General features: G+C 35.2%; 1 protein-coding gene across 1 annotated transcript; it reads left to right on the forward strand.

The window, feature by feature from the left end:
• Positions 1 to 735: 735 nt before the first annotated feature.
• On the forward strand, positions 736 to 3,834 carry LOC103441275 (patatin-like protein 2). The gene is made up of 7 exons (XM_070826232.1): positions 736 to 861; positions 1,788 to 1,969; positions 2,068 to 2,239; positions 2,704 to 2,865; positions 2,965 to 3,270; positions 3,470 to 3,645; positions 3,765 to 3,834. The coding sequence occupies exons 1-7, from the start codon at positions 736 to 738 to the stop codon at positions 3,832 to 3,834; spliced, it is 1,194 nt and encodes a 397-aa protein (XP_070682333.1).
• Positions 3,835 to 14,732: the final 10,898 nt, after the last annotated feature.

Here is a 14,732-nt window from a genome sequence, read left to right on the forward strand (position 1 = left end):
ACTGTTGTTATGTCAGGAAAAAAAGAATATATATATATATTCTTTCCATACTAGCCAATATATATATATATATAGCTGATACTAAACTGAATGTTTACAAGAGGTAAAGTTAATATCAATGTTGTTATGTCAGAAAAAAAAAAACAGAAAAAAAAAGAAAACATAAAAAATATGCAGGCACAATAAGCCTGACAAGTAACAATCTTTTAGAGAGAAAACTTACGATTTGGAATTTAGGATGCATGGCTACAAATGAGACACTTTACAAATGAAGTTTCCGTTGTCTTTACTATTTTCTGGCTCTTTTTATTTATGACTAGTTTTGACCGTTGACCAACATAAGGAAATATAAGAAACATGCATGCATGCACAAAAGACTTAATGCTTCAATTGTTTTGTTTTTTTAGTCGATTTTTTTTTAAAGTCGATTAATGCTTCAATTGTTGGTTTTAATAGTCTTGTGCATGTACGGATGCAATAGTTTATTACCTTCTTGCTAGTTGAATATTACTGTTGAATTGTGATGATCAGTGCGTACGTACGTAGCAAACAATATAGGCTGTACGCCACAAGTTTCTCTATATAAAGCCCTACAACTCCAGGTTCATAATATACCTGCATTCCCCCTGATCAACAGCCTTCCTCTCAGATTCTTAAAACCTCTACTTACTATCTCAGTTTTACTTCCTAAGTATTAAGTCTTGTGCATCACCTTGATATCTTCCAACACCATTTATGGCAAAATCATCCCTTCACTCTACCACTAATGGAAGCCTCATCACTGTTCTTAGCATTGATGGAGGTGGAATAAGAGGGATTATTCCTGGAACTATACTCAGTTTTCTGGAGTCTGAGCTTCAGGTAAAATGATCAATGCATGAGAACTTCATATATGACTGTTAGGCTAATTATCTTAATATCTAGATGTTTGTTCATAAAATTGAGGTTCCACCCTTCGGTAAGAATGGGGTCGCTCAACTCTTTATAAGCTCTTGCAAGGTTTGACAAACTTCCGAATTGAGACATTTATTCACGGATTTGATTACAATACTTACATTTATTTAATACAATCACCATCTCAACGGTCAGATAATGGTTGTATTAAATACATATATTCACATGAATTATATCTGACTGTCAGATGGTGATATAGTTTGAAAACATATAAGTATTGTAGCCAATCCATTTGTTCACATCCTCACATGTCTCCTCACATATGGATAATTTTTTAGTCTAACATGTAGATGTGGCCATTGAGATTTACATATGGGTAAATTGGTTTTGATACAGCGAAGAAAGTTGAGATTCTATAAATTAATTGATAATATGGAAGTGGCTCTAACTCCATATCAGCCTTTGCAAGTTTTGGTATATATACTTCTGATGTGAGGTATTTCTTGCAAGCATTGATGTGATATCAAAACTCATTTATTTTTTTTTACCAAAAGAACTCATTTAATTCTAAGTTAAGGTTGTAGGTTAAAAATAATGGTTTTGTAGCCTCATTTAAACCCAGAATTTAATGTCACATCTAGCTAGCATGTCTGCTTCCAGTTTAATATAGCCTGTCAAAGTGTTAATTGAAAAAATTGTGTTATTGCTAGAGGAAGTTTTGTTTATGATCCTAACACCATGTTATGGTGTTTCTGATACGATTCACCCAAATCATAACATGTGATGTGCAGCGAGTTTATAACTTCAGAGTGTACATAGTATCAAGAATTATACATGTGTTTTAATTCTGGTAGATTTATATAATAACACCAAGTCATGGCGGCTATATGCAGAAACTGGATGGTAAGGATGCAAGGCTCGCAGATTATTTTGATGTGATTACAGGGACGAGCACAGGTGGCCTTGTGACTGCCATGCTTACCAACCCAGATGAAAATAAGCGTCCCTTGTATGCTGCTAAAGATATTACCGCTTTTTATCTTGAAAACTGCCCTAAAATTTTCCCTCAGGACAGGTATTATCAGATATATTATTAGCCGTTAAATTTGTTAAATAATGTTATATGGTGACCATTAACTGAAATATAACTAGCTATTTTCCCATTAACAACAGTTCTATTGTTGCCAACTTGAAAGTTTTGGGAAAACCAAAATATGATGGGAAGTATTTACATTCCCTATTAAAGGAAAAGTTGGGAGACAAGCACTTGCGCCACACCTTGACTAACGTTGTAATCCCAACTTTTGATATAAAGCGGCTCCAACCAATTATCTTCATCAGGTTTGTTTATCTCTTAATTGGAACATTATACATACATATATTGGACAATATTTTTTTTAGCGAGCGTATGCTATTTTGTACCCTCAAAAATCAAACTGATCAATAATTAAGCCAAAAATTTCATGTTTATGTTCTTATACTAAGAATGTTGGGGTCCCACCATAATGTTGAACCTCCAACTAATATTGAGGGTTTTTGTGATAAAACCCCATAGTTGTAGTACTGTGCAGGTGATAATTACCAAGTTGGGGGTAATATCGATGTTGTTGGAAGTGGGACTTTGGCCCATCTCTCTGATAATTCTACCGATAAACCCCATTCGCAATATAAGGAGTAGCCCAATTACTTATAAGCACATGCAATGTCCCTCATTTGTCTGATGTGGGAGTTATACTCTCAACAATATATTCTGATCTGCTCTTTGCAGTGGTTCTTGATTTTGTGTATGTATTTCTATCATGATTTTAGTTGAAAAAGAACAATAGCCTAGATGCTTCGCTATCGGATATATGTATCGGAACTTCAGCAGCCCCGTACTACCTTCCAGCATATCAATTTAAATCGACTAATTCATCTGGTGAAACAAGAGAATTCAATCTCACTGATGGTGGCATAGCTGCTAATAACCCGGTATTGATCCAAAAAGTTAATTTTCACTATGAATACATGTATTATATTTTTGTGTTCGTTAATTTGAGTGTCTTAGTTTTTTTTGTTCATAAATTTTAGGCTTTGGTTGCTATGAGCGAAGTGACAAAAAAAATCCAGGGCAACCCTGACTTTGTTCCTTTGGGCGCAAATGACAAGTTGTATGAGCGGTTCGTAGTTATATCACTGTGTACCGGTACAACATCTGAGGAGAAGTACGATGCCAAAGAAGCATCTGAGTGGGGTGCTTTGGGATGGTTGATTGGATCTGATTTTTCAGCTCCTCTGGTAGATATATTCAGTCAAGCAAGTAGTGACATGGTTGATTTCCACCTTGCTACCGTTTTCGAAGCACTTGGGTCTCCCGACAATTATCTTCGAATTCAGGTATATATATATATATATATATGTGTGTGTGTGCACGCGCGCACGAGCACAATCTTTTTACGAACCATTAACATTTTGGTTCAATAAAGTGAAGATAAATATTATTAGATCAAATGATCATTTTCGCATGGCGAATTAACCTAGCTAATAAGATATGTAGAAATATTAATGCGTGAAAGTTAAAAATGAATGCATGCAGGATGACACACTGAGTGGAACTCTGGCTTCTGTGGATATTGCTACTTCAGAAAACTTGAATGATCTCGTAAAAATTGGGGAGAAATTGTTAACGAAACCAGTTTCAAGAGTGGACTTAGATACTGGAAAAACAAAGCCTGTTCATCCTGAAATTACAAATCAAGAGGCACTCATAAGGTATTTCAATATTGCATACATACATCACCAAATCTACAATTAATATAAGTTTGTAGCACTTTATGTGTATAAAATTTCACTGACTATTTCATGTTTCAAAAATTGATTTCCATGTGCAGGGTAGCCGGGGTTCTGTCAAGGGAGAGGGGTAAAAGGAGCAAAGTTCATAAACTGAAATCATCATTGTAAGGATGACAAGGATAAGGATCCAAGTGAAGAATAAATCGAAGGCCTAAATGTTGCCACTTGTCGATCGATAAGACAGGTTGTTATAGGTAGTTATAAGGTTGTTAGAATCTTATCCAAGTGGTTAGCTTTTCATTACAAAATTAGTAAGTCTGTTAAGTCTGTTTACTACATATATCACTACTGTAAAAGATTACTTGATCATTAAGAAATAAAGAAATAACAAGCTTTCTCTCAAACATTCTCGAGCTCTCTTTCTCTCTGTTCTTCCTGAAATTTCCTCTTCATTTTCTTCAATCTTTCTTCAATCTTCCCAATCATCACCACATGGAAAGGACGCAGCATCCAACTGATCTTACATATATTGAATGACAAAATACAACACTGACCGTATATACACTTCAATACGTATACGACTATACACTATTGAATTTCGTTCAGTTATTTATTTGTTTATGTATAAAATTAAAAAGCTATCATAAAGTCATGAGGAAATGGTAGCTAAACAATTATTTAAGTGTCTTGTAATTCAGTACTGAAATTATTTTCTCTCAATAAATACCAATTACCATGTTGGTTCTGATATGAGCTTTGTTCGCTTCATTTTTTTAATTCATGTGATGGTCGAGTTAGAGCACACCGATAGCTCTAGCGAACCTAACTAAGTCAAAGCTCATTTATTCTTTATGCACGAGTATATAGTAGTAGAAAAAACAGCTTACGTGACGAAATGTTACGCGATGACGACAATTTCGTTACTTAAAGAGTATTTTGTGTGACGAAACTACGAATCCATAGTGGAAATGGTTAATTAAAACTTAGTGCGACGAAGTAATTTGTCGCGCAACACACAAAGCCCTGCGTCGCACAAAGGGGAAGGGAAAAGGCGGTTGAGAGGTGTTTTGGGCGCCAACAACTTGTGTGACAAAATATTTGTAGCGTAAAAGGACCACTGAATGGTTGGTGCGCATTGAATTGTCGTATTTATTATGTACTTTACGCAATGGATTGTTCGTCGCGCAAGGTTTTGGGGGACCAAAGTTTCGTCGTGCAAAATCCGGCAGGTTCTTTATAAACACAGTTTCACTTTCACTTCTTCTCACATGGTTTTCCCACAACCCTAAATTTCCTCCCGTTTTCTTCATCCCAAACCCCTCTTGTTTTAATTTTAGTGAGATGATCGATTCTGATGCTCCTACAACTAAGCGATGCGAGGGAGAAGGATATGGGAAAGGTAAAAACTTAGCTTATGCGATTCTAATATTTATATTTTGGAAAAACAATTTTGGATGTATCACTTACTTTGATTTTGAAATACATGTTTTGTATCCGCAGATGAAATATATGTTTTGTATCCGCAGATAAAAAAACCAGGAGAGCTTCAGTGCGAGCTTGAATGGAGGAAAGGGCAGAGTGTCCGCGAATCATTTATGATGATATGAGGGGATTGCTCGAGATGTTCAGAGTTTATGCATGATGCTGGGATACTAGTGCGAACCAACTATTCTACGGAGTAGCCGAGTAGGCGGATTGGTTCGAATGGAGAGAAAAAACAAAGGATTGAACTAAAAATATTTTATTGAGATATCCATTTTCCTGGAGAGATGGATAAGATATTCTGTTGTGCATCTTGGAAAGATGTGCCCAAGAACCTGAAGAAGTTTTTGCTGGATGAATTATTAGTAAATGTGAATTAGTAAAATAAGAATTATTTTTGTTAAATAGTATATTATAATGATTAATTTGTAATTGTTTTCTGTATAACAGTGTAACTATATTATTGATGTTACGAACCAAGACTTGATGAAGACTTGATGAACCAACAGAGTAGAATTGCTAATTAAGGGTTATGAACGAATAACATATTTTTATATTTATGTATTTGAGGAGGATGTTTTTAATTATCTCTTTAATATGTATTTGGATTAAATTTTCAGTTTAATTGGTTAGTTGATTAATTTGATCTATTTAATTTTATTTAAGTTTTTATAAGATTAAATATTGAATTTAAGTATTTGTTTGTAGTTATGAAATTTATGTAAACATAGAGTACTAAATGAATTACTCTTTGTTTACGTAAACTTGATAATTCCAAACAAATATTTAAATTCAATGCACTTCGTCAATTAAGAGTTTACGTGACGAAAGTTTCGTTGCATAGGCGTACACACGATGAAATGAAGTTTATTGCGCTAAGTGAGTTTGTGCAATGGAAGCTACGTTGCACAAAGTGGGCAAAAAAGGCAAGTACATTTCAAGCCAATTTTTGATGGTATATGTTTTGTACAAAAAAGGCTTCGTCACGCAAAGAGGTCATCTTAATAATTAGATTCCTTAGCTGCAAGGGCAGAAACTACAAATTTTGTAGTAGCGGCCTCTGCTAACAGCATAGCACCGCAAAAATCGTCCCTCCCTTCATCTCAATCCCCATCCTCTCTCCCTAAATCGATCTATCCCGCTCTATTTGGAAAGAGTTTTCGTTTTGTATTTAAAAATTTCATTATGAATTGAAACTAAAGCCATTAAATTTGTTTTCTATAGGGTTTTTATATACGATTATCATTCGGTGAAAACAAAATTAGAGGTCTATTCTTTGGTTTTCAAACTTTGAATTCATTTAAATTATTTAAGTTGTTTTTAAATTATGGTGTCATTTAAATTGTTTGCAAGAAAACATTTTTGTACGTCATGTACAAAATTGTTTTCTGCTGTACAGAGTTAATGGTAATTAACTTCGTATGCATATTTTCAACAAAAGTTTAGTCTTCCGTTTGAGGATTTGATGGATTTCGCGCATGGATGTAAAAGCATCACTGCAATCCAATTGATTCTTGAATTGTCCCATTATTTGGACAGTTTGAGAATGCACAGTTATGCGGCATAGTTTAGGGTTCACAGATTAGGTTTTGAACATGGAAATTTCGGTCACATCTGTTTAATGTTCTTCGAGTGCCAGATATGTATTTTATATCTACGTTGTGCACTTCAAGAATTGTAGAGAGATGTTGCCAGAATTATCCCACGATGAAATCTAATTCAATGGAGCCTTAAACGACGTCACATAGCTGGGCATTTCCAAATGGTATAGGGTGACAATATCTTGTTGAAGTTGTTGTCATCATTGGAATTTTATTGTGCTTGCAAACATTATGGACAAATAGTGGATACAACAGCCCAACAGAAGTGCAGTTGAATACTTGGATGGAATAAAAGACTTTATTAAGTTCACCTCTAGATACAACCTAGGGGCAACTAGAATTAATCTGGTGTCCGTTAGGAGGTGTAACAACACGTTAAGGGAGACTTGTGAAAATGTTCGATTTCATTTAGTAAGAAATGGGATGATAGAGACCTATACTACTTGGAATCATCATGGGGAACAATTAGACCATACTTCGTCTTCAAATATGACAAGAGTGGACAATGTTGAACCTAATATGGATCCTAAAGAACATGTTATGGACATTCTAAATTACGCTTTTCCATTTCCCTCAATGAACACCAACCAGGAAAAGGATAATGACGTGCCTCCACCTCCACCCATGGACAGTGAAACTTTCGAACAATATGAAAAACTATTAAAAAGTGCCAATCAAGAATTATTCTTAGGATACGAAGACTTTTCGGTGCTCACGACCGTTGTGCAGTTGATGCATGGAAAAGTAAAGTATCGAATGTTGAACCAGTGTTTTAACTACTTTTTGGAGGTTTCAAGAGAATACTTCCGAAGGACAATAGTTTGCCGAAAGATCACAAAAGTGCGCAGAAGGTGTTGAATGGTCTCGAATTAGGATATGAATAACAATGTTGTTAGAAACTATTAGATGTATAAGCTAACTGATATAACAAACATAACAGACATAACAAACTCAATCATTCTAACAACCTCTCAACCAACTTGCTGACATGGCACTCCAGTGATGCGGCAATACTTAGGTGGCAATAAATTCAACATGATAATCGAAGTAAAGCAACTGCTAGCTCTAGCCAATCTGACTAAGTCAAAATTCCTTTATTCTTTATTCTTTTTTTTATTCCTTATTCTTCTTTGTTTTCGGAAACAAATGAATTTATTCTTTAATCAAGAGTATACTACCCAAGTTTTTTATTTTCGCATTTCCTTTTCCTTCGAGAGCAATCCTATGAATCTAGAAATGAAACATAGATATCCCAAATAAATTAATTGAAACAGACCAGCCCGGAGTTGAGCCAAATAAAGAACATTGCTGCAAAAACTGAATTTTGGTATATGGTGTAACCGAGCCATGCATGAACTATTAAGGAACTAATGTTAAAAAAGAAAAAGAAAGTTCTCTTTTGCAGAGAATACTCACACATTTCAGTAGCCAATTTATCATAGTCGACACTTTGACGGGTTGACCCAAGAAAAAGAAGTAATCCCGGATAATTTCAGTTGCCAATTTAATAGAGTCTGGACTTTGAAGTCCATGGAAGAACTTGTCGTTGTGACTTTAGACATATGTAAAAAATTTCTTTCCACATTAGCTAAACTATATGTGGTCTATTCTTACGATGCATCCATAGAAGAACTTGTCGTTGTGGCTTAGACATGTATATATATAATTTCTTTCCACACTAGCTAAGCTATATATGGTCTACCCTCAAGATGCATCCATGGAAAAACTTCTTGTTGTGACTTAGACATATATAAATTTTCTTCCCACACTAGCTATAAGATATATATATATATATATATATATATATATATATATATATATATATATATAGCTGATACTAAACCGAATGGGTACAATAGGTAAAGTTAATATCATAGTTGTTATGTCAGGAAAAAAAAAACATAAGAAATATGCAGGCACAATAAGCCTCACAAGTCGCAATCTTTTCGAGATAAAATTATTTAGCGACTAGGAACCTAGGATGCACATGGCTCGAGATGAATCACTTTGCAAATAGTTTCCGTTGTCTTTACTATTTTTTGGCATTTTCATTAAAGCTTCCTATTAATAACTCTAGTTTGATCATAAGATTAATACTTCTTGGCTCTTGTTAATAACTTTAGTTTTGACCCTTGACCAAACTTATGGTTCGCATCTGTATTTCTTTTAGAAAACTTTCTCAAAACGCGACGATATTATAAAAAGAAGCATCTCCATTTGGAGGAATCTCACATATACTTCTCAAACCATCCCTCGCTTAGACTTTTCCTTTTGTTGAGAAATAACTTGCTTAGACTTAACTATAAAATTTGCCCGCTTTGTTGCGTATTTTGAAACCATTGTCTACAACATGCATGAATAATTTTCACAAAAAAAGTAACTAAATAGATGGTGTAGTACCTAAGAACCAATGAAGTGAACTTTTGCTTGCTATATATGGATATGCTTGCCTACTGCATGGGGAAAAAACACAAAAAAGGTAAAGTAGAAAAGTAGAAGACGTAATACTTGAGCATCTAGTAGGAATAGTAAGTTTATGGAAAAATTACTAAATCGTCTAACAAATTCAATTGTTAACGTTATACAATGACCCAAGACAAAGACAAAGTATATAGTTTACAAATCAAAACGAAGTGCTACCATAATTCACAACATCTATGAATCATTTTCATAGAAACATACTCAAAATTGACGGGTAAATCGAATAACCTGCAAGCAAAGCAATATAATATTATGTGCTAACACGGAACTAAAACAAAAGGAGGATTAAGTATCGAAAATTTCCATAAGGCATCAATTGACAAAATGCTTCTTAATTAATGTGGGTTTCCAAGAAATGAATGCAGCTCCAAAACAACTTGGAAAACACCTTAGAAATATTTATCACCCCAATCTTACCAAATAGAAGCATAAATGAACATGATAGCTCCCTAATTTTATAATAGAAACTCCAACAAAGAATATTAGGCTCCAAAGGTCTAGACTTTTCCTTGGCATAAATCTGTACATTGCAAGTTTAATTCAAATGAAACAAATACATGTGTAAAGTAAAAGGCATCAACGCTACATGTACTACTTTACAATCATCTCAAGATTCTGACACAATGCCTAAAATATTCTAGACTCAAAGATTTTCATTTAAAGAGAACACCTCACCTAAACAATAACCGAGGTTGTGGTACTTGAATCAAGTAGGCAGACACTTTGCAAGGCCTTCTTCAATATCATCTCATATTCCCTTTCTATTTTTCCTATATGATATAATAAATTGTTTAAATTTAGACGTAAATAAGAGAATCCACCACACTCTGCTATCACAGTTGTCAATCCTGAACAATAATACAAGTCTAGTTGCAAAAACCACCTCAATAAACTATACATATAAATTTTCAAAACTCTAGTAAAGAAACCGAGATGCGATCTTTCTAAGAAGCTCAGATGACAATAAAATAAAAAGTGGAAAAGATGACTTACACTTTTAAGGCCTACTGCAAGTCTGGCACTTCCCATTTGCTTATCATCAGCAATTACTCACAACTGCCTCTTACCGCAGTTAACAATTTGACGTAGTGTATTTCTAGCACAACTATTTCGTTTTCATCTTTCACCTTTTTCTTTAAATAATAAAAACTAATACATGTTTGGTAACTAGTTTCATTTTTCAAAAAAACATGAAAATTGAAAATAAAAAAATAATGTAGTTTTCAAAATTTGAGTTTCAATAACAAGGATGTGTTCGCTTGGTCCCCCAAAGACATACCTGGCTTTGATCATTTGGTAATCTCTGTTAGCGTCTCCATCTAGACCCAACCATAAGACTGATTATTCATGGGATTTTAAGTACATGCACAAATAAGATTAAAATCACTGAAAATACTTGTAAGAGTACAAGGTAATTGTAGTATAATCGCTCATACAAGGTCATTTTCCCCAAAGATTGTTTGACTAATTTGTAATTAAACTAACTCTTAATTAATTATTAAAACAGATTTTTATCAAAGACTTGAGATTTTTGAACTTAAAAAGATTAAATTAACAATAAAAGAAATCTGAAAAGTTTGGAAATAATGGCAGCAAAAGGAAAAAAACGTTTTTTAAATTAAACAATTATGGGAAAAACTAGGGTTAAGCCGTCACCATTAACAATCCTATGCAATTCTACCAATTACCTATGAATTTACACATACATGCTTTGAAGGTTAGGTTTTCCTAATGCATATTCTTCATGATGTTCAAGCGAAAACGTATATCTAACATGCAATCCGTCTGTGATGTTCATATCAAATATAAACATGCATGACTCATTAAGCTTTGTGAAAACCCTTTGAAAAACCATGCAACCCTTGAGAGCATGATGTTCGCTTTAAGTGAACTTACAATTACTAATCACAAGAAGCCCTCCTCAATTTCAGGGTGATGTTCCAACAGAAATTGCATCAAATTACTTGTCTAAATATCCTAACGGTGATTAGGCATTAAAATATATAGATAGTTTTAATTGCGGTGGTTAATAATTCAAAACAAGCATGCATCCATTCATAAGCAAATTAATAAAATCATATATTCATGCTAATGCTCGTGGCATCGCCCTAGCAAAAGGAATTAGTTATGCATACTCACAATAAAAACCAAAGAAAATATCATTAACTAGAAAAAGGATTGAAAACACCTTGTAGGTAAAAAGTCTAAAATTCTCCAAAGTTTTGCCAAGTTCTCTCAATGTCGCGTAGTGAACCATAATGGCTCAAAAGTCTTATTCATACTACCAAAAATTAAAATCCCCCATAGAAAAGGTTTTCTAAAAACTAGGAAATAAAATAATAAAAGGATAACATAAAAACACACTCCAAATCTAACTAGGAAATCTGCCTAGCAAAGAAATAGTCACCTTTATAGACCTTCAAGGCACCATAGGCCCAAAACGAATCAAATTAAAGATTATGACCTTCTCTTCAAGTTCCAAGAAGAGTCCAAGTCCAAAATCCATCATCTTCCAGCCTAAAAGTCACAAACAAGCTCTATAGCCCAATCTGTCAGAACTACGCACTAGGCATAAATTAATTCGCCACGATCAGATGCTTCAAGATAAAATTATGAAATTTTGATACAACCTTCTTGACAGACTTACAAACCCGTTTCAATTAGAATCACTCAAAAATTCCACCATTTGATTACTTTATGCTTGGAACAAGTTCGCACGTCCTACATTGAAAATACATAACAAAGCGTCAAAATCTCACCAAAAAAATACCACGAAAGGGGAAAATATATATCATAAAATCGACTCATCAATTATGTAGCGAAAGTGCAATCATGTAACGGAGCAGAGTAAACTCATTGAGGTTGAGATCGACAAACTTAGGGATGCCAACTTCATTGTTGAAGTCCATCATCCAAATTGGCTGGGCAACGTAGCCCTTGTGCAGAAGAAGAATGGCAAGTGGAGAGTCTATGTAGATTTCACAAATTTGAACAAGGCATGCCCCAAGGATCCTTATCCTCTACCTCGGATAGGCTTTCTTATCGACCTCATTTTTTAATTAAAAGTTTTAAAAACTAAAACTTAGTTACCAAACAAATTTTAAATTTTTAAAAAAAATGAAAACAAAATACTGTAAACAAAATGGTTGTCAAACACCATTTAATGTTGAAGTTCTATAATTGTGTATGATGGCAGAAGTTGATAAACACATAACATATTTCTCTGCACACACAGTCCTTTTTTCCATTTTTTTTACCATCATATTGAATAAATCAAACAAAAAAAGACCAAAATTAATTACCAAACAAATTTTAAATTTTAAAAAGAAAATTAAAACAAAATGGTTATCAAACAGGTTCCGCTTTTCCAAGTGTGTGAGAAGATTCGTTTCACACGATGTGCCTTGTTAGCATGGCAACATGAGGTGTTCAGCTCTACAAATACAAAGGCAGAGATTGCTAAAGTACGGGATAAGTTGGGTGTGTTGTTTGAGCATCCACGTTCGGCTGAGTTATATGCGGCAAGGGGTGAGCTGTTAGGTCAGCTTGCTTCACTTCTTGGGTGAGAGGAGATGTATTTGAGGCAACGTTCGCGTGTTTAGTGGTTACAGGAAGGGGATAGGAATACAAAGTTTTTCCATTTGCGGGCATCCAATCGTAAACGGAAAAATACGATTAAAGGGCTAAAGGATGCGCAATGAGTGTGACAGGACTCCAGGGCTGGAATTCAAGGCACAGTTGTAGGGTATTTTCAGAATATTTTTCACTCCCGTGGTGTTCTTTACAATTTGGTACAAGAGGTGATGGCGACTTGTTCCCAACGGGTTACCCCCGAGATGAATGCGGATTTGTTAAAGCCTTACTCAGAGGAAGAGATTCGTGTTGCACTTTTCCAAATGCATCCGTCTAAAACCCTCGGTCCGGATGGTATGTCACTTTTGTTTTTTCAAAAGTTTTGGCATGTTGTTAAACATGACGTGGTGAATGCTATTCGCTCTTTTATCACCTCTGGACGATTGCTACGGGAGGCGTGTTTCACTCATGTTGTATTAATTCCTAAGGTGAATCAACCGCAGGAAATGTCACAATTGTGCCCGATAGTCTATGTAATGTAATTTACAAGATTGGTGCAAAGGTGATTGCGAATCAATTGAAGAAATTTTTTTAATGTTTTAATTTCTCCGCATCAGAAATAGGTCAAAGGTGCAAGGGCGAAATTTTTTAAATGTTTTAATTTTGTTCCAGGGAGGTTGATTTCTAATAACACTTTGGTGGCAGCTGAAATAGGTCATTTCCTTCAGAATAAGAGGTGGGGACGGGAGGGATCTTTTGCACTCAAGTTAGATCTAAGCAAGGCATATGATAGGGTGAAGTTGATTTTTTTGGAAGCTATGATGTTGAGGTTGGGGTTTAATAGTAGATGGGTGGCTGTTGTGATGATGTGTGTGAAATCGATTTCGTACTCTTTTTTGGTTAATGGCGAGGCATGTAGGTATGTTGTGCCATCTTGCATTCTTCGCCAAGGTGACCCTCTATCTCCCTATTTGTTTCTTCTTTGTATTGAAGGTTTGTCGGCACTTATTGCTCATAGAGAAGAGAATGGAGTGATTAGTGGGATAAGGATTTGTGATGGTGCTCCTAGTGTTCATCATTCGTTATTTGCCGATGATAGTTTCTTGTTTGGTAAGGTGAAGTTGGAGAAGTGTGCAGAGGTTCAGCATATTCTAGATGTGTTCTCTCAAGCATCAGGTCAAGAAATAAATTTGGGTAAAAGTAGCATTGCTTTCAGTGCTAACGTGAGAGGCCGTGAGCAGCAAAGGTTGGTAATTGGTGGAGCGACATGAAAGATATTTGGGCTTGCCTATGTTCGTGGGTAAGAACAAACGGCAAACTTTTGCTTATATTAAGTAGATAGTTCATGAAATGTTGAGTGGGTGGAAAGGGAAGTGTTTAAGTGGAGTGGGATGGGAGTTGCTTGTGAAGGTGGTGGCTCAGGCGTTGCCTACATATGCTATGAATTGTTTTCTGCTTCCGAAGACTTTTTGTGATGATCTACATCATCTCATGGCTCAGTTTTGGTGGGGGTAGTGACCCTGATTCAAGGAAAATTCATTGGAAGTCATAGGATAAGTTGTGTTAGGCTAAATCGAAATGGGGTATGGGGTTCCAGAACCTTTATGCCTTGGATTTGGCGGTGTTGGCGAAACAGGGATGGCGTATTCTCCAAGATCCCGAGTCGTTGACGACATGGTTGTTTAAAGCAAAATATCACCCACATACGTCATTTTGGGACGCTCTAGTTCCCTATTCTTCGTCTTATTGTTGGTCTAGCATACTCAAAGCTAGAATTATCTTGGATAAGGGGTCGAGATGGTTGATAGGTGATGAGGCGTCAATACGGGTATGGAAGGATCGGTGGGTACCTCGACCATCATCTTTTCATCCTATATCTCGGTCGCTTCCCTCAAGGGAGAATATGTTGGTGCAGGAATTGATTGATGG

This window comes from Malus domestica, chromosome 08 (genome assembly GCF_042453785.1).
Source record: "Malus domestica chromosome 08, GDT2T_hap1".
In the NCBI taxonomy this organism is placed as follows: Eukaryota; Viridiplantae; Streptophyta; class Magnoliopsida; order Rosales; family Rosaceae; genus Malus; species Malus domestica.

Coding starts and splice junctions, on each gene's coding strand:
- LOC103441275 (XM_070826232.1), top strand. CDS start 736: ATGGCAAAATCATCCCTTCACTCTACCACTAATGGAAGCCTCATCACT. Junction 1,970..2,067: donor AAAATTTTCCCTCAGGACAG/GTATTATCAGAT, acceptor CATTAACAACAG/TTCTATTGTTGCCAACTTGA. Junction 2,866..2,964: donor GCATAGCTGCTAATAACCCG/GTATTGATCCAA, acceptor CATAAATTTTAG/GCTTTGGTTGCTATGAGCGA.